Consider the following 19,754-nt stretch of genomic DNA (forward strand, 5'->3'; position numbering starts at 1 on the left):
TTTTCCTTTTTTTTCGGATTCTAATTTCAATTAACTGAACCATCAGATTCAGAGTTTTTACTTTCGTCTTTAGAAGAAACTAAATCTGTTAACTCTCCTCTGTGAGATTCTCTGGATGTTAAACAACAGAAATGAAGAGTCCAACTTGCTGCTGGACACCAGAACCACCTTCTGATCTGGCTCCTCTACAATGATGTGTAATGTCAATGCTGCATGTTCACAGCCAATCACAGAGGACCTGCAACATTTCTCAGCACCGTCTCCATGGCAACCTGAATTCCCTCCCTCCATATCTTGCAGAAAGCATCCTACACAGCTGATACAGAGACGCTGCGAAGCCTCTCAGACATCTGCGGTGGAGAAACCTCCATCAGGGCAGAAAGTGCACGGTCACATGCACAGAAATGAAGCTCTGATTTCACTCAGCTTTGATCCGACGACCACGTTCTGATGATGGCAGGAGGAGCAAATCCTGAACCAGTTTCAGAAACTGCTGATCTGCAGGGATTTTCACTCACAACCATCTCCAGGGTTTACAGGGAAAATATCTATTTTTCCTACATTACCCACGATGCAACACATCCAGCCAGTTAAGAGGCCTCCAGCAGAGGATGTGGAGTCTCACCCCTCATTACCATCAGCTTCTCAGGCACATCTGAAGACATCAAAACCTGTTCTCACTTGGCAGCGGCGTTCCTCAGTGGAAGTTGCTGGAATTTCCTCTTCATGTAGCCGACATGCTCAGAACCGCAGATATGTAGAAATAAACACGCAGAGATCCTTCAGAACCTGAACCAGGTGGATTTAAACTTCCAGGGATTAAAAAACTGTTCTGAGTTTTAATTTAACCCTGAACGTTTATTTCTCTTTATTAATATTTTTTATTTACATTTTAAACAGTTTAAAATGTCTTCGATGCCTCATTTGGTTCTCTGTGATTTGACCAGGAGCTCAGAAAGATCCAGAACCAGAGACGCTGCACAACTTTCCTAACTGTAACTCACCAGTCCCGGAAATTTCCACGTCCTCCTTGAAAAACACAGCAGGGGTTCTCCTCTCCTCTAAACTAACATTCAGGGAACGTTCACACCAGGTTAACCTCTTCATCGCAAAGCCTCCCGTCTAAAACAACATCCCCAGAATAAATAAGTTTATCTTCACAACTACCAGGGCTGCAGTGTAATCCTGGTCTCTACAGAAAGCTGAGACACCTGAGATTACTACAGGCGGGTCAGAATCACGATATGTGTAACTGTGTCGGAGTAAATTCACCTGGAACACAGTAGAATATGGAAATCTGATCTCCTCCTAAAAGAAAAAGAAATCCAAGGAACAAGTAAAGAATCAAACTTTTCTCCACAAACAGCAGCAGTAAGACCTGGTTTCTGGTTCTGGCTTTTAGCTCCAGAGTTTCTGTCCCACCGTGGAGAGACAGACGTCTCTGGAAGCAGCAGCGTCTCTGCTGTCATGTGACTCCTGGTTTGTGTGGAGAAATGATCAGAAGCTCTGAAGTGGACAGAGATGTCACCTCCTGGTTTTCTTATAGAACTGCTGGGGTCTGAACTGTGTTTGGTTTGGATGCTGATGCTTGGTGGAGTCTTTTAGCTGAGTTTCTCCGGTCATGTTACTATGCTACATGTTAGCATTGCTACATGTTAGCATTGCTACATGTTAGCATAGCTGCTTCTAGATCCTTGTCCAGACATCTGCTGGACTGAAGGATCTCGTGCTGACTCCTGTACAAGGAGAACTAGTTAAGAAGCGGTTAAACAACAGCCTTCCCAGAACATACAGGTTAAAGTGACAGAACATCACAAGTTTATTTCATTATTTAGGATGACAACATGATATTTAACCGGACTGCAGCTTCTTCAGGTGTCCAAAGAGCAGAAAAAACATCCAACCAAACAGGAACAAACGGGAAAGACTTTCAGTTCTGGAGAACCAGAATTAAAAACTGACATAAGTACAGACGCACTGATGCACCATAAAAACGGCAAAAACTTCAGGAAAACCAAGATCCTGGATCATGTGGTTTCATGATGACCGGGACCTCACGTTATAAAGCCTGAAGTTGATGCTGCAGCGCTGAGCAGCTACAGGTGGAAACTCCTCATCCTCCTGATCCTTCAGCTTACCTTTCTTGGGCTGAGGACTGCTGCTGGAGCCAGGGGTGGAGGGCCTGGCCTCAGTCCTGGAGGAGGAGGCATCTGTCTTGCTGTTGGAGTCTGTTTTAGGAGAGAGATCTGAGACAGCAGAGTCGTCCGGAGTCAGAAGGTCTTTCCCTGAAGATTTGTCCCCATTCTGGAAGGACTGCAGAGGCAGAGCTGCAGGACAGAGAGCAAAGCCCGGTTAATAATCCAGCATGAGGAGATCTGTAACCACCCAAGATCATCCTGCAGCTACCAGCTGCTGCACGCAGTCACACCTTCACCAGCCTCATCAACACCCCGGCATCATTAGGAATAATTAAGACTTTCACACACATCAGTAGACTTCCTGTCAGCACCTGCAGCAGGTGAGACCTTCACCATCTTTAACCCTGTGCTACAGGTCTATTTTCTGCCCTTTTGGGTCATTGGTTGACAAAAATACATTACAGTTAATAGGGCTGGGCAATTAATCAAATTTTAATCGCAATTACGATCTGGGTTTTGAACGATCATAAAAATTAAATGGTCCAATTATTTTTTGTCCTTCGATTTGTGCTGTTTTCAAATCGAGCGCAGCTGTCATTGCAGCGCTTTGCTGCAGACTCCTCCCACTGCTGCAGACTCCTCCTACTGCTGCAGACTCCTCCCACTGCTGCAGACTCCTCCCACAGCTGCAGACTCCTCCCACTGCTGCAGACTCCTCCTACTGCTGCAGACTCCTCCTACTGCTGCAGACTCCTCCCACAGCTGCAGACTCCTCCCACAGCCCCGACCGCTTTAGTTTTATTCAGAACGAGTTGCAGACACCTGGACACACGGGAGGCGGCGTCGCTCCTTCTCCATCATTTTCTATGTAAACTTGTGCGAGGAAGTGAAAATCGCTGCCCTCCTCCAGCCAAGCGACAGTCGTGCATGTAAAATGTTGCGTTCGTGCACACAGACGTGCACACAGGGGCTTGCGGCGCAACACAAAAAAATAAAAAAATGTTCAATTTTTGTGAGTTGCAACTAAATAATCCACCAGCTCCCAGAGTCACAGAGAGACAAACGTTATAAACAAACAGAAATTTTTTCTCAATTAACACAGTGAACAATCCGGGATTTAAGAAACTCATCAACACTTTGGACAAACGGCATCACTGCCGTCTCACCACCATGTTAGTGGACTGTCTCTCTCTTCCCTGTATGATGAGTGTAGTGAGGGTGTGTGAAAGACATGGTGACAGTCCGATGTTTCGCCACCGCTACGGACCTGTGGTAAAGCCGCACCAGAGCCGTATAGAAATGTCGTGCTACATTTTATTAAAGCGGATTTCAACGTGAAAACGAAACGTCTCCAGACTATTTTTTTCCAGATCACACCAGGCGGAACATAGCTGCTGGTCTGAGACAAACAACAGCTATGGGGACCTGGTGGAAAGAAACTAGTCGGCATTACCACAGTAAACACTTCAAATGTTAACCTCTTATCTCTAATCGTGTTAAATAATCGAGATCTCAATTTCAATCAAAATAATCGTGATTATCATTTTTCCCATAATCGAGCAGTCCTAACAGTTAATGTTTTCTTTTTTTTTCTTCTTGAAACTTTAAATCTACCAGAAATGTGATTAGTGCTTTAATCCTTCATTTGGTTCCATAATGTTTCTGTTTTATGAAATAATCCACATGAAAGGAGTTATTTTCCATATGATCCATGTTGGGGAGCTGGGAAATAATTCTTTAAATATCCTAAAAACCAGCTGATTTTGATTCATTTTTAGTGGTTTTGACAGCGTCAGATTTAATATTTTCTACCCTTTCCGATCCTTAAAGCAGCCTTTCTTTCCACCAAAAACCACTTCATCCTCCTTATTTATGAAGATTCTGACGGTTTTCCAGCCTCACATCGAGGCTGCTGCAGGACGATGGATGTTTCATGTCCTGAGACGTCCTCCACCACCACACCTGCCTCGTGTTCATCCCACCAGGAGGATTTATTCCGTTAGTTTGGAGGCAAAACTCTGCTTTTGCTGTACTTTCCATCAGAACACGGAAGCAGTAACACACGCATGTTGTTTACCTTCCTGATCTGATCACATGATCCCACATGGAGAGTCAGGATGTTCAGGATATTTAGGATTAATTAATGCTGGTGATTAATGCTGAATCGTGATGTAGTTTCAGTCAGAAACCGAGCGACATCAGAGTCTGAAGGGTTCATCCTCCAGTCTAAGAAACATTCCAATAAAACCCGGGTCAGTTTGGATCAGCTGGTTCTGCTCAGTGTTTCCAGATGAGTAGAGTCAGGCTGAGCTGCAGAGAGGTTTCATTTGGTTTCCATCCATCCCATGGGGCCTGAACGCAGCACCAGACGAAGCACGTCAGCATCTCAAACAAAACACTGGCGGCGGTCCAACAAGCTGAGGAGAACCACTGTCAGCATCTGGATGTCACCCGTTTGAAACCTTCACATCTCCACAGACACCATCCTGAGGCCAAACCTCCTGACCTCTGACCCCAGACGGATTGTGTTATGACACTGATGTCAGCACGCCACCGCCATGGAGATGGAGGCAAGCTGCAGTCTGTTTGATAAGCACAGAGGAGGAAGAGGATAAAGTGATGGAGACGGTAAGAGCTGGCATAGAGCTGCAGAAACGACGAGGCTCAGCCAGCAACCGGCAGATGGAGCGTGACGCTCTCCTCAGGCCGTCCGACCGCTCAGCCAACCATTTAACCACAGATTAACACCGGACTCCTCCCCAGCTCCTCCTCCCCAGCTCCTCCACCGTGGAGCTCAGAGCGCCGCTGAATGCTGATGGAGGCATTACAAGGTGTGACTTAAGACCCCGCGGGAGCAGAATCTGAAGAGGGATCATGTTCCAGCAGGAGTCACTCCTACCTCATGTAGACAAAAGTACCTATAAAAAAAGAGGATGATGATGGCCCTGCTTCCTGTCAGACATCAGTCGTTCATGAGTTCCACAACTTTTTATGTAAATAATTCATCATCATCTGGACTTGACTTTAAATACCTTCAGATACCTTCAGTTTCAGAGACCTGCAGCTTCAGATCTGCAGCTTCAGACCTGCAGCTTCAGAGACCTGCAGCTTCAGATCTGCAGCTTCAGACCTGCAGCTTCAGAGACCTGCAGCTTCAGATCTGCAGCTTCAGAGACCTGCAGCTTCAGACCTGCAGCTTCAGAGACCTTTAGCTTCAGACCTGCAGCTTCAGAGACCTGCAGCTTCAGACCTGCAGCTTCAGAGACCTTTAGCTTCAGACCTGCAGCTTCAGAGACCTGCGGCTTCAGACCTGCAGCTTCAGAGACCTGCAGCTTCAGAGACCTGCAGCTTCAGACCTGCAGCTTCAGAGACCTTTAGCTTCAGACCTGCAGCTTCAGAGACCTGCGGCTTCAGACCTGCAGCTTCAGAGACCTGCAGCTTCAGAGACCTGCAGCTTCAGACCTGCAGCTTCAGACCTGCAGCTTCAGACCTGCTGTACTGACTGATAGTGATTAATGAGAGCAGCAATTGAGGCTTTTTAATATATTTTAAACTCTTAAGAAACAAAAGCTTCACAACCATTTTCTTAGAACTTCTTAACATCTGCAGCTACTGAACTCCACTGTTCATGTGAAAAAGTGCTGATTGGCCCTTATCTTTTATATTTTGCTTGCAAGGAGCCAGACTGTATTATAAACTAACATGAGGCATCATTCCAAAAATAAGGGATCGTCCTGCTGAAATAACCACAGACTTCCTGGAGAACTGAGGTCCACAGAACTCCATGTTTGACCTGAGCATCAAAACTAAGGTTAGAATCAGGTTAGAAAAAAACACCATTTATATCATGTTTGTAAACAAGAGGTGGCATGTAAATAGAAGAGAAGAGGCCCAAGGACTGAGCCCTGTGGAACACCACAGCTGAACTAACTTCTTACAGCTGCATAGTTTATCTAAATTAAATCAAAGTAGTTTCAAACAGGTTTAAACATCATGTAAATCGCTGAACCAGAAGCCTTACTCTGTAAACCCTGAGGGAAACTGATGGATCTGTCTGTGGATCCCTCAGCCTGCAGCAGGAACACGCTTCAGCTTTAAGCCACCACTCATGACCGGCCCCATGTAACACAAAAACCCAGATTCAGCAGCACGTCCAGCAACGGCCTCCACCCATCACAGCCGTCTCAGCTCTCTGTGACACACACCGGGTTATTATTAGCTGTAAGCACCATACTGAGAATGTGGGCCATAAAAGGGGCAGCCTGGGATGGAGCACTGACCACAAACACCATGAGCTGCTCCACATTTACTCAAACACGCCACAGGAAACATCAGTATGTTTGTACACAGCAAAAAAATCTATTAAAAGCTTAAACTGTGAGGAATGATGGCAGCAACCTGATGAACAGACAGAAACTCCATTTCCCAGAATTCCTGTCTGAGCAACTTCAGTATGCACATGACAGAAAACATGGAGACAAAACTCCTGAAAAATAAAGTCATTGGATTGTAATAAAGGTTTGGACTCACTTGCAGTTTTCTTTGTCTTCCAAAGAAAAACACATTTTCATGCAATGCACAATTTCATCAATTTCACACAAACAATTAAAATCAATCAGATGAATTTCCAAGAATGAGCTAATGAATCTGCATCAGTCTCCTGGTATGGCTGCTAATCCACGATACTGATTCTACCAGGCTCATTGATGATTAGAAAACCATGTTTCAGGTGTGCTGCACAGGTGTGCTAACAGAAAGCGTGGCCTCCTTTATTCATCAGCAGCTGGTTGTTTACATGCTGAAAATATCCAGAAGAAGTTGTGTAGAGACTCGTCAGTCTATTGTTGTGCTTCGAAAGGAACGCTGTTACGTAGGCCTCTCAAAGAACAGTAAAACTGGCTTTAACATGACAGAAGAAGGAGAGGGAGGCCCTGATGCACAACTGAATAGACAAAAATTCATCCTACACCAGCACGAGGGCCCAAAACACACCACCAAAACATGCCAGCAATGTTCAAAGAAGAAGCGTTCGGACGGTAGCGGAGGAGCCAGCACAATCTCCAGATCTGAGCCCGTCTAGATGTTTGATCGTGTGACACGGAGGAAGACTCCATCAAGCCAGTCCATCTGAAATACTCCAGGAAGCATGGAGGTAAATCTCATCCGAATCTCCATGCAGCTGGAATGCCGGAGGTCTGCCGGGCCAGGAAGGAAAGACAAATCATTTCCACTAAAATCATTATTTCTAGCTCAGACCATGTCGTTATATTTACTGTTCCGACTCATTTCAAACGTGTTTCCATGGAAATTTAAAGTGATCCCAAACTGCGCAGTGATCTAAATATTTCCCAAATATTTTTCTCTGAAAGGATGCTATCAGATGGCAGCAGTGAGACGGGACCAGGGCTTTAACCAGTCTGCTCGTCCAGAAGCCTGAATCCACGACCAGCTTCTTCATGTTGGGATCTTCTGGGAAATCTGGACAGTCTCTCTTTTCTGCTGCTTGGCTCAGTTTGCTGCCCTGCTGCAGTTTGTTCTCCCAAACGAACTGGGGTTAGACAGCAATCCGTCTGTAGCTGCACCCCCATACACTGCAGCCTCCTAATAATCACATCTGATATATTTCAGGTCCTTTAACAGTAGATTTTGTGTTTGGGTCATAAAACATTAGTAAAGGAGGTTTGTTTTAACCTGTAAACCCCCAGCAGCCTCTCGCCGCCATGAGAAGCAGGTCAGTCCATTGTAGTCCGGATGAGCCGATGTGTGGAAGGACATGCATGCTGTGTACGTTTTTCTGAGGAGAACATGTTGGATCTAGGTCAGGCCAATCTCAGGAATCTCAGGCATGCACACTTCCCGTGTAACAAATGTGTGTCTTCTGTGTGTGCCGAGGAGTTAAAAACCATGTCCACTGGAAACAAAGGCAGATTTAATACTGAAAGGTAGGATCATGTCTCTGTTTTCACCTAAAAACAGAGTTGACGTGTCCTTGACGGACGCCTGCGTCTCTTCTTCCTTTACAGATTTAAAAAAGAGAAAAATCCGGAAACACTTGTGGTCAACAAGCGTCCACGCCCGAGGGAGCAGCAGAGGAAACACATTCCTGTGACCCGAACAGACCTCCAGTCCGAGTCAGGACTTCACTTCCTTCTTTCAAATACAGAAAGAAAGAAGAAGAAAAAGATTCGGAACAACCTGATTTCCTCTGGGAGAAGCTTTAAAACCCGTCACAACACAAGAAGTCTGAAAACGCTTCAATGAAAGAGAAAACATTCAGGTTTCTGCACAGATCATCCTCGCTGTTAGAGAAATGTCTCTTTCCTTTAGTACACAACGTACATCAACGAAAGATTTATAGAAATATTACTAGTTTAACTATTACAACAAGAAATTAATTCAGAGGTGGAATATTTATTCATTTATGTTTGTTTGTTTGTTTGTTTGTTTGTTTGTTTGTTTTTCTGGCCTAACTGCGGTTGTAGCGATGAGCTAATGGAACCTAACGCTCATGCCCAAAGATCCCTTTTCGATCTGGGATTAAAGTTCAGATTTGTGTATTAAATGGAGATAAAACTCCTCCGGTTTCATATGAAGCTCAGATTATGTTGATGCTGACGACATAAAGCAACAAACTGCTTCTGCAATAAATAATCTGATTTATGGAAACTGTAGCTAATGTAAGCTAACAGCTAAGCTACTTAGCTACACATGCTAACATGCTAACATGCAGTTTAGCTCTGGCTTTAAGAAATTCCAACATTTATTTATTATAAGAATAATATACATACATGTGTATATGTATGTATGTATTTTAGGACTGTCAAAAATAACGCATTTACTGTGTAACTAATTTATGTAATTAACTGCATGACAAGCCCCACACATCCGTCATTTCTCTGTTATGAGGGCGGGACGGGGAGATAACTTAGACTTGCTCATAAAAGGAAATGCAAAGTTTTGTTTAAAGGAATATATCTCTCCAAACTTTTCTCAAACTTTTAAAACAGATTTTCTGATAGAAATAAAATTATACTTATCTTTAAAGTTTCTACAATAATCTGTAATGATATATTATCTGATTAATAACTATCGTCATTATTAACATTATTATTATTGCTATTGTTGTTATTATTCCTATAATAGAATGAAATGATGATAAACTGAAGTTGCCTCATATAGTAAATATAATTCTGGAGGGGATTTTCTTGTTATATCACCATGAATGCAGGAGAAGGAAACTCAGAAGTGGTTTTTTAAAGACTGTGTTTGGATGTGGGCAGCAGTAGACAGGATGCTACGCCTCTGCAACCTGAAGCCATCTGCAGACGCTTTTAGCCACAAAGAAGTGGGTTACTCAGTCACAAAGACACACAAGTGAGCCGAGCATAAATCATACATGAATCATCCCTTTTTCCTGCTCCTCTACTCACCAAGTTCATATGAGAAACGAGGTCAGAGGCTGGAGCAGAAACAGAAGCAAACATGTCCATCTCCTGGTTTCTAGACTGTAGTTTCATTTCCTCATTATGACTTTATCATTACATCATCCGGCACATCATGTTTTCCTCAGAGGGAAGCGAGTGTAGGCAGGTGGTGGATTCACATTTGTTATTTTCTGCAGAATTTGTCAGAATAAAACTTGACACCTGAGTATCTGCGCAAGTCTGACAGGCGTCAGTTTGTTTCAGAATGAATGTGGATTAAATTCATCAAACCAGCTTGTATAACTGAGACTATGTTCCTCCATGTCCATGAAGCCAAACTGGAAACCAAAAGTGTCAAAAGTTTCTGGGAACTATTTGTGCTAAGACCAGTCTAATATTCCTGAAAACTAATATACCAGAAAAGAAACAGTTGATATTAATTCAAAGCATAAGTTCCAGAAAGAAGCAGTGAAATAAAACGGAGCTCTGCGGGAAGGAAGCGCTGCAGCTGATCTACGTTCGCTTTATTTCAGCCTGCATCAAATGCTGCAACAAACCAGCAAATCTTCCCATCACACCTCTGAGCCTAAACCTCCTGCAGGTCCCTTCACACCTTTTTCTGAAACGTCTGCTGTGTTGATCTTCTTGTGATGGAAACATCAGGTCAACAGCAGCATATTTAGACCCCAGCTGATGAAGTAGGGCATAGCTCCGAGGAACCCGGTCTGGCAGCGCTGGAGGTGTGAAAACCGACTCGGCTTAATGTCAGCTGAGACGACGAGCTGTGACGGACATCACGGAGTCAGCTGGGCCGACTAAAGGACTCTTCTCCGTCTGTGTGAGGGGATCGTTTCTGACTACATGTTTAAGAAGGAAAGATTTTAGATTAAATCAAGACTGACTGACACAGCTCTGACTGGAAGAAAAAGTGTCCTCTGATAATCTGAATAAATTTGACTTTTATGTTTCTTGGAACATGTCTGCGATCTGGGCAGTGTTCTTTTGGGCTGAGGTCCAGATTCCTGCAGGTCATTCCATCCTCTTTATTCCCAAATCCTGGATGAACTCTGATCCTGGCTCTGTGGAGGAGAGCGTCAGGGTTTACCTCCACGTTTAGCTGTGTTGCTCATTCCACAGAAACACCATCCTTCCCAGTTCTACATGATTGTAAAGGTGATTAATCCGGCTTTCCATCCATGTTTTCGTGCATCGCCAGCTGGGATAACTAAAGAACAGACAGAATCCACCAAACACTAACGTCCTTACTTTCTGTTTAAAATAATGAATGTGGCTGAAGTCGTATCTTCCAGCTGTTTGTTTCGTCACATTTTCCCGTTAATGCACTTTTAGCATCCTGTAACCGAAGTTTGACCCATGAAATTTTTTTCCTTCATTCCATAAAAGGCTTTAAAATATTTCACAGAAAGTTAGAGCACCTTTGGATGCTGCAGTCTTTTACCTCGAAAACATCAGCTGTTCAACCGTTTCTGAGAAAAGGAGCCGGCCAGCAGACACAGATGATGCATCCCTGAGGTCATCCAGCCTGAATGTGATTTGCTGCAGCTGTGTGTCAAACCAGAGGCAGATGAAGAAATAAACCTGGTCTGCTGCTGTCTGATGCAGAGCTTCTGTCAGACAACAGGAAGAGAGCTGCACGCCGCTTTGTGCCTGAAATGATGTGGCGTTGCCATGGGAGACAGCAGAGGACATGGATGGAGCTGCAGCAGCAGAAAACAGCCATGTGATGACGTCCGAGAGCAGGGAGACACGTGCAAGGAAGGAGGAACGACGAAACATCTGATAAAGCACATGATGACGGCAGCTGCTTATGAAACCACAACCAGGATGGCGGCTCCTGTACGAGCGGTGCTGCTCATGCAGGAGCCGCCACTTTGTCTGCTTGCTAATACTAGAGCCTGTACACGGCCGTACCCAGACCAACGTGGGCATGAACATCAGACGTAGCTACAACAGGACGGTTATTTACACACTCACACTTCAAAGCAGGAGAGCAGGGCTGCATCTGTTTGTGATTCCCTGGAGGTCCAAGTCCCACACCAACAAAAACATCCCCGACATGCTGCAAGGCAGCGTGGGTAACGGGGAGACATGCAGGACGGGAAGCAGCTGCTGCAAACATCCACCAAGCAGCTCCAGTTTCAGAGAAGCTGCTTTGATTCGTCAGGAATGGATGGAATGAGGTCTCGTTTGCAGCCGAAATGAACCCCAGTGAATATGAATGAATCTAACTAACGCTGCCTGGGAAGGTAAAACTGTGAGCAACAGAATAAAAACCTGATGCTCCTCTGGGCTGGAAGGATCAAAGATCCTGAGGTGCAGAACCACCTCAAACCTTCAGGTGTGGTTACAAACCAGTAAAACCTGCTTTGGGAGGAAATCCTGCTGGTTTCTTCAACCAGAACCAGTTTGGGTTTTATCAGCGATGCGATGTTCACATATGAGCCGACTCCATGAGACAATTCTTTGAACGAGAAGAGTGGACTCCCACCACAAGCCAAAACCTCAGAAAGGGCAGAATTTTCTTCTTATGGGTACACCATGCGGCCAATCACAAGTAAGGACGGACTAGGAATATTTCATTACGTTAAACACTTCCAAGTCTATTTTCCTTGAGGACCCCCTTCATGCAACTACCAAAAAGCCGTGAACCTTTATTATCTCAGATGCTGCTGTACAGGGGACATTTAGCTGCTGACATACAATAACTTTAAATAAACACTTTAAAAAGAGTGAATGCACGCCCGACGATATAAACTGCTCCTGGTTTCTCTTTTTTCTCTGCACCATCATCTCCAAGCTGCGGCAACACAACTCTGATCTCTAAAATGTGTCATGCTCCTTTTATAACTGAACTCTAAAAGGATTAGCTTGCAAACAGGATTATTAATATAAATGAGCCTTTAGTGAATTCAGCTTTCTAAATCCTGGTTTGAAGGGAAATCTGACTAATCTGTGCATTAGCTCTCAGGAAGCTGCGTCCTCCTCATCCTCAGCAGCAGGATGGAGCGTTTCCTCTGCTTTGACAGCATGATTTCCAGAAAACACTGAGGTTTAGAGCAGGAGAGGATCCAAGACACCACCCGACCTTCCGCTCATCGTCCAGGGTCTGTCTCGTCCCGCGTCTCCTCCCACATCTACAAGCATTCAGCCTGCAGGCCTCACACCGGCCACAGCTGGCAGGATGTCTGAAAACCAAAAACATTTCATTTTGTCCTCCAGTAACAGAAACACGATCAACAACTCATATTAGGAAAATTAACTGTAAGTCACAGCTGCTTAGAAAAGAGCTCATAAGACGATAATTAGCAGTTTTAGAAAATAACGTGATTATTCAGTGGAAAGAAGCCAGAAGTTTAAGCAGTAATCCGTCACAGAGCCACAGCTAACGATGCTACGCTGGAGAGATCCGTCACAGAGCCACAGCTAGAGATGCTACGTTGGAGAGATCCGTCACAGAGCCACAGCTAGAGATGCTACGTTGGAGAGATCCGTCACAGAGCCACAGCTAGAGATGCTACGTTAGAGAGATCCGTCACAGAGCCACAGCTAGAGATGCTACGTTAGAGAGATCCGTCACAGAGCCACAGCTAGAGATGCTACGTTGGAGAGATCCGTCACAGAGCCACAGCTAGAGATGCTACGTTGGAGAGATCCGTCACAGAGCCACAGCTAGAGATGCTACGTTGGAGAGATCCGTCACAGAGCCACAGCTAGAGATGCTACGTTGGAGAGATCCGTCACAGAGCCACAGCTAGAGATGCTACGTTGGAGAGATCCGTCACAGAGCCACAGCTAGCGATGCTACGTTGGAGAGATCAGTCACAGAGCCACAGCTAGAGATGCTACGTTGGAGAGATCTGTCACAGAGCCACAGCTAGAGATGCTACGTTGGAGAGATCTGTCACAGAGCCACAGCTAGAGATGCTACGTTGGAGAGATCCGTCACAGAGCCACAGCTAGAGATGCTACGTTAGAGAGATCCGTCACAGAGCCACAGCTAGAGATGCTACGTTAGAGAGATCCGTCACAGAGCCACAGCTAGAGATGCTACGTTGGAGAGATCCGTCACAGAGCCACAGCTAGAGATGCTACGTTGGAGAGATCCGTCACAGAGCCACAGCTAGAGATGCTACGTTGGAGAGATCCGTCACAGAGCCACAGCTAGAGATGCTACGTTGGAGAGATCCGTCACAGAGCCACAGCTAGAGATGCTACGTTGGAGAGATCCGTCACAGAGCCACAGCTAGCGATGCTACGTTGGAGAGATCAGTCACAGAGCCACAGCTAGAGATGCTACGTTGGAGAGATCTGTCACAGAGCCACAGCTAGAGATGCTACGTTGGAGAGATCTGTCACAGAGCCACAGCTAGAGATGCTACGTTGGAGAGATCCGTCACAGAGCCACAGCTAGCGATGCTACGTTGGAGAGATCAGTCACAGAGCCACAGCTAGAGATGCTACGTTGGAGAGATCTGTCACAGAGCCACAGCTAGAGATGCTACGTTGGAGAGATCCGTCACAGAGCCACAGCTAGCGATGCTACGTTGGAGAGATCAGTCACAGAGCCACAGCTAGAGATGCTACGTTGGAGAGATCTGTCACAGAGCCACAGCTAACGATGCTACGTTAGAGAGATCTGTCACAGAGCCACAGCTAGAGATGCTACGTTGGAGAGATCCGTCACAGAGCCACAGCTAGAGATGCTACGTTGGAGAGATCCGTCACAGAGCCACAGCTAGCGATGCTACGTTGGAGAGATCCGTCACAGAGCCACAGCTAGAGATGCTACGTTGGAGAGATCCGTCACAGAGCCACAGCTAGCGATGCTACGTTGGAGAGATCCGTCACAGAGCCACAGCTAGAGATGCTACGTTAGAGAGATCCGTCACAGAGCCACAGCTAGAGATGCTACGTTGGAGAGATCCGTCACAGAGCCACAGCTAGAGATGCTACGTTGGAGAGATCCGTCACAGAGCCACAGCTAGAGATGCTACGTTGGAGAGATCCGTCACAGAGCCACAGCTAGAGATGCTACGTTGGAGAGATCCGTCACAGAGCCACAGCTAGAGATGCTACGTTGGAGAGATCCGTCACAGAGCCACAGCTAGAGATGCTACGTTGGAGAGATCCGTCACAGAGCCACAGCTAGCGATGCTACGTTGGAGAGATCAGTCACAGAGCCACAGCTAGAGATGCTACGTTGGAGAGATCTGTCACAGAGCCACAGCTAGAGATGCTACGTTGGAGAGATCTGTCACAGAGCCACAGCTAGAGATGCTACGTTGGAGAGATCCGTCACAGAGCCACAGCTAGCGATGCTACGTTGGAGAGATCAGTCACAGAGCCACAGCTAGAGATGCTACGTTGGAGAGATCTGTCACAGAGCCACAGCTAGAGATGCTACGTTGGAGAGATCCGTCACAGAGCCACAGCTAGCGATGCTACGTTGGAGAGATCCGTCACAGAGCCACAGCTAGAGATGCTACGTTGGAGAGATCTGTCACAGAGCCACAGCTAACGATGCTACGTTAGAGAGATCTGTCACAGAGCCACAGCTAGAGATGCTACGTTGGAGAGATCCGTCACAGAGCCACAGCTAGAGATGCTACGTTGGAGAGATCCGTCACAGAGCCACAGCTAGCGATGCTACGTTGGAGAGATCCGTCACAGAGCCACAGCTAGAGATGCTACGTTGGAGAGATCCGTCACAGAGCCACAGCTAGCGATGCTACGTTGGAGAGATCCGTCACAGAGCCACAGCTAGAGATGCTACGTTGGAGAGATCTGTCACAGAGCCACAGCTAGCGATGCTACGTTGGAGAGATCTGTCACAGAGCCACAGTTAGAGATGCTACGTTGGAGAGATCTGTCACAGAGCCACAGCTAGCGATGCTACGTTGGAGAGATCCGTCACAGAGCCACAGCTAGCGATGCTACGTTGGAGAGATCCGTCACAGAGCCACAGCTAGAGATGCTACGTTGGAGAGATCTGTCACAGAGCCACAGCTAGAGATGCTACGTTGGAGAGATCCGTCACAGAGCCACAGCTAGAGATGCTATGTTGGAGAGATCCGTCACAGAGCCACAGCTAGAGATGCTACGTTGGAGAGATCCGTCACAGAGCCACAGCTAGCGATGCTATGTTGGCTTTATTTGTGTTTTTATTGAAGACATAATGTGTTTAGTTGCATTATCATTTATTTGAAGTTGAGACAAGATGCTGAGACAAATAGAGAATTATTTTATTTTCGGTCAAATAGCTATTTCTTGAAATAATAACTAACTGAATTGATGTTATAATATTGCTGTAATCATACAGCAAATTTTTAAATTTTAAAATCCTTGAAGTCCGTCTCTGTTGTGTTGTGCTCCAGGAACATGTCAGCATGGCTGTGGAGGCTCACAGGGCCGAGGGGAGTCCATGTCTCATGATTACTTCCACAGAGGAGTATTGACGTGCAAACCGAGCTGCTGACTGCAGGGCAGTCGGGCTGCAGATATGGGGACATAGACGGTTTCATCTGTCTGGGAAGGACTTTTAACATACAGTTGAACTTCTGCAGAGACGCTGCACAAACAGAGGATTGTCTCCGTGAAGGAAGCCGGGGCCGCTCCCATTGTGAGCTGAGAACAGAGAGTCTTTGAACATGTCGTGTCTTGGAGAGGTTTGGTTTGACTGAGTTTCCCATCCCCAAACCAGGACAAACCCATCTCTGATGTAGCGCCACTGTGTCCCTGATTGGCTGGATTCAGATGAGGGATGACGGCTCAGGTGAGGAGCTCTGTTTGGATACGGGATCATGATCTGAGCTGACGGCCTGCTGGAGAACCAGGCCGCCATACAGCTGAAGGAGAACTGGAATGTTTCTGTTTATCTAATGGCCCGGCCTGTTTTGCAGTCTACATTCCTGATATCGTCACATGTTGGTGGACCTGCTGTGTGCTGCAGCTCTCAGCAGAACCAAAACACTCTTTGTTTTCCAGCTGATGGACCATTCAGCAACAGAACAATGCCGGCCTGTTCCCCAGGTTAAAAACGTTCTGATGATTTCAATAAAAACAGCTGATTCATATCAGTTACATCATTTTTATAAGAAGTAAATCAGCCCATAATGTTGCATCTTTACTGTGTCTGATGTTTTATTCCCTGACTGGAAAATGGAAAAACAGGTCAACGGTAACGTCCTGGGTTTATGGGGTCGATGCATGACGGAGGACTCATGGTCCTCTCTGTTGCATTTCAACAACCTGAACCGGGTCAACGCGACTCCCGGGTCTGATGGATCAAATTTACAGAACTAACCTGTTTGAAGGGTTTTTGATTTATGTTTGCAAAGCAGCATCAAATCTTTGTCTGATATCAGACGAGGATCATTGTGCCTCCAAAAACCAGCCAAACCATCAACACTGAAAACAAAAAGGCTGAAAAGCTTTTGCCGGAGGCAGGTAGACCTGGACCGGGCTCCGGTCTGTGGCATGGATTTCCTGGGTCCTGCACACTCTTCCTGAAACGTCACCAGACCGCATCAGAAATGTCAAAGATCTGTAGACGGCGTGTTGCTCGCTGTTCATCAGTCGAACAACACCCAAACACTCGTTCTAACAACAACACGCCATCGAAATCTGTACAGACTGTTTCACCGTTAACAGAGACAGAGGAGGTCTGGAGGGTCTCCTTTCTCTCTATTCCAACTTCTTCTTCTAAACACTCAGCAGTTGATCAGTTTGGTGTCTGGAGAGATGATATCCAAGAAGAATCAGGCTGGTTTACAGGCGCAGAGCCGTAAACTCCTGGTTTAAATTACTGCAGAACGAGAGACTGGTGAGGACGTCTGTCCAGCGATGTTCCAGATTTCTGCACGAAATATTTACAGGAAAACCTTCACCGGGAACACCCAAGATATCAAGCGTTTGTTGGAGCTGTTCAATGTTAAAATCCTTCTAAATACTCAACTTTGTGTGCTTGGAGTTTCCAGAAAAAGATTCATTACTGGACTTTGGACTCCTTTAAGCCAGGAGCTGCTGTTGTCTCTTATAAGACAAACTAACAGAAACTAGGAAATAATGCCAAATATGAAGTATTTTCAAATCTCTGGGAAACACAAATCAGAGTGATAGAAACTGGAACCAGGGCTCATCTGTAGAGGTTTAATGTGATTATATGTGAGCAGCTGTAACCTTGAGACGTTTGTGTTTATGTAACAAATAAAATCCAGTAAAAAAATATTTGAAAAGAAAAGTTGATTGTTGTGAAGGTGGAGGAAGATCTGAGTTTTAGCCCCGCTGGCTGAAAGGAAACCGAACAAACAGTTTTCTCTGGTGCTGGATGGAATCTAAGGCCGACGTCCATCAGAGGCTTGCTGTGAGTCTTACCTGCTCAGGTGATGTAAGCAGCAGAAGGAAACAACAAGAAGAATAAAACTTCCTCAGATGAAATGCAGACACAGATTCACTTCTACGGGTTTAATTTCTATAAAATGCCGGTAGGAAGCAGCGAGAGGCGAACAATGGCTGAGTCTCTGCACCGCCACCATTTTTATCATCATCGTGTCTTTCTTCATCCTGCCTGGACGACACCCCACATGCAGCGAAGCAGCATCTCAGCCTTCCTCTGCAGTGATGAATAGCTGCAGCAGCCGTCCCTCCCTCCACATCCAGAGGAAGGTGGGGGGGCTGACCGCCAGAGTCACCTTCCACCAGCCAGCCATTGCCAAGGAGACATGGAGGTTGGCAACAAGATGCTGGACGTCCTCAGAAAGACTGGACTTTAGGTCAGAGCTCAGGACAACAACTAACAAACCAAAAACCATCAAACGTTTCAGGGATTTCTCCTGCAAGTTCGTTTCCAGGACCAATCAATAAACCAACCAATCAATTAAACAGTTGGTGTAAATGAGGAGCAGAGAGGAGCTGCATTAACAGCATTTCACCAGGTCTCAGAGAGCAGAGCTCTGCCGCAGCTGCACTCTCCCAAGTGCTCTTGAGCAGCTGGATCCTGCTGCAGCTTCGAACCATCACCTGGATTCACCTGCATCCACGTGCATCCCTGACAGGTTAACGCAGCTCAGCTTGTAGAGGTGGGAATCTGATTGGCTGCATTCCTGCAGGTGATGGACGTGATTGATCAACCTGACAGGAAACTGGCCTCATTATGGATGAGCTGGACTTCATATGTGCAGGAGAACATGTCTGGCTTTCACATGACGGCTGTCAGATACTCACTCTGGTCCGTTAGTGTCAGCTTCTTCTCCAGATGTCGTCCCAGCTCCTTATAATCCATCGTCTCCATTCAGGCGGATCCGAGTCGGTTTCATTCCTCAGAGTCGGCCCAGTCCGGGAGATAAACTCCGGTCCAGATCTCCCAAACACGCCCTGTGGATCCTCCCGGAATGAAAAACAAATGTCGGCAAAAAAAAAAAAGAAAAAAAAAAAAAAAAAAGAAAGAAAGAAAAAGAAAGAAAACGCGACTGTAAAAACTGGATCCGGATTAAAACAACGCGATATTTTAAAAACGTATCAGTTATATATTTTCTAAAATGTTGCTGTTTTTAAAGCCAGAGGTTCGGTTCAGTCCGAGGTCTTCAGCGGAGGACCCACGGTGTGAGAATAAAAAGCTTCAAGAGGAACTGAGTCAAGCCCCAGAAACAAGAACACACACTTCCGGTTACTGCCTTCAACAGAAAACTACCATCCAGTCACAAACACATCGTTGTTCCAATTTCTTTAGTTTCATCTGTAAAACCAGCAAAGATCAGACAGTCTGACAGACAGAAAACAGGGTTTTAGTAGCACCAAGGTGATTCCCAAAGACCTGGACCAGGACCTGAGAGATGCATTCTGGATCTTCAGCTGATCCATCTGCTGTTGGCCAAAATGGTCTCTATGGAAACGTGGCTGTCAAGAAGCCATGAGGAAGAGAAACCGGGAAAAAACTGATGATAACACAGATAAAGAAGTACCAGCATCTTTTCTGCTCACTCTGCAGGACAGTTTTTCAGATGGGAGAAGATAGCAGAGCAAAGAACGTTTCTTTGAAAACCCCAGAAGAATCGAGGGAGGAGGAGCTTCTGGAAACCTGCAACATGAAGGGATCTGATGTTTTTCTGACCCCTTTCTGTGGAACCAGCTTCCAGTTTGGCTCCAGGGAGCAGAAGCTTCAGTCAATTCAATT

The 19,754-nt window shown here is 45.9% G+C and overlaps 1 protein-coding gene across 7 annotated transcripts in view; it reads right to left on the minus strand.

Moving 5' to 3' along the window:
* LOC121656748 (MAP7 domain-containing protein 1-like) overlaps positions 1-19,295 on the minus strand; it is a 66,606-nt gene extending 47,311 nt beyond the window's left edge. For 2 of the 7 annotated variants that reach the window (XM_042011836.1, XM_042011837.1), the window contains exons 1-2: positions 18,806-19,293; positions 2,139-2,327 (exon numbers count right to left, since the gene is read on the minus strand). In XM_042011836.1, coding sequence (XP_041867770.1) covers positions 2,139-2,327; positions 18,806-18,872 — 256 coding nt within the window. In that variant the 5' untranslated portion in view covers positions 18,873-19,293. Of the gene's footprint in view, positions 1-2,138; positions 2,328-18,611; positions 18,691-18,805 lie in introns of those variants that run through there. The other 5 variants (XM_042011840.1, XM_042011841.1, XM_042011835.1 and 2 more) reach the window with 4 other exon arrangements.
* Between the last annotated feature and the right edge of the window lie 459 nt (positions 19,296-19,754).

The sequence above is a fragment of the Melanotaenia boesemani genome, chromosome 17 (genome assembly GCF_017639745.1).
Source record: "Melanotaenia boesemani isolate fMelBoe1 chromosome 17, fMelBoe1.pri, whole genome shotgun sequence".
Taxonomy (NCBI): domain Eukaryota; kingdom Metazoa; phylum Chordata; class Actinopteri; order Atheriniformes; family Melanotaeniidae; genus Melanotaenia; species Melanotaenia boesemani.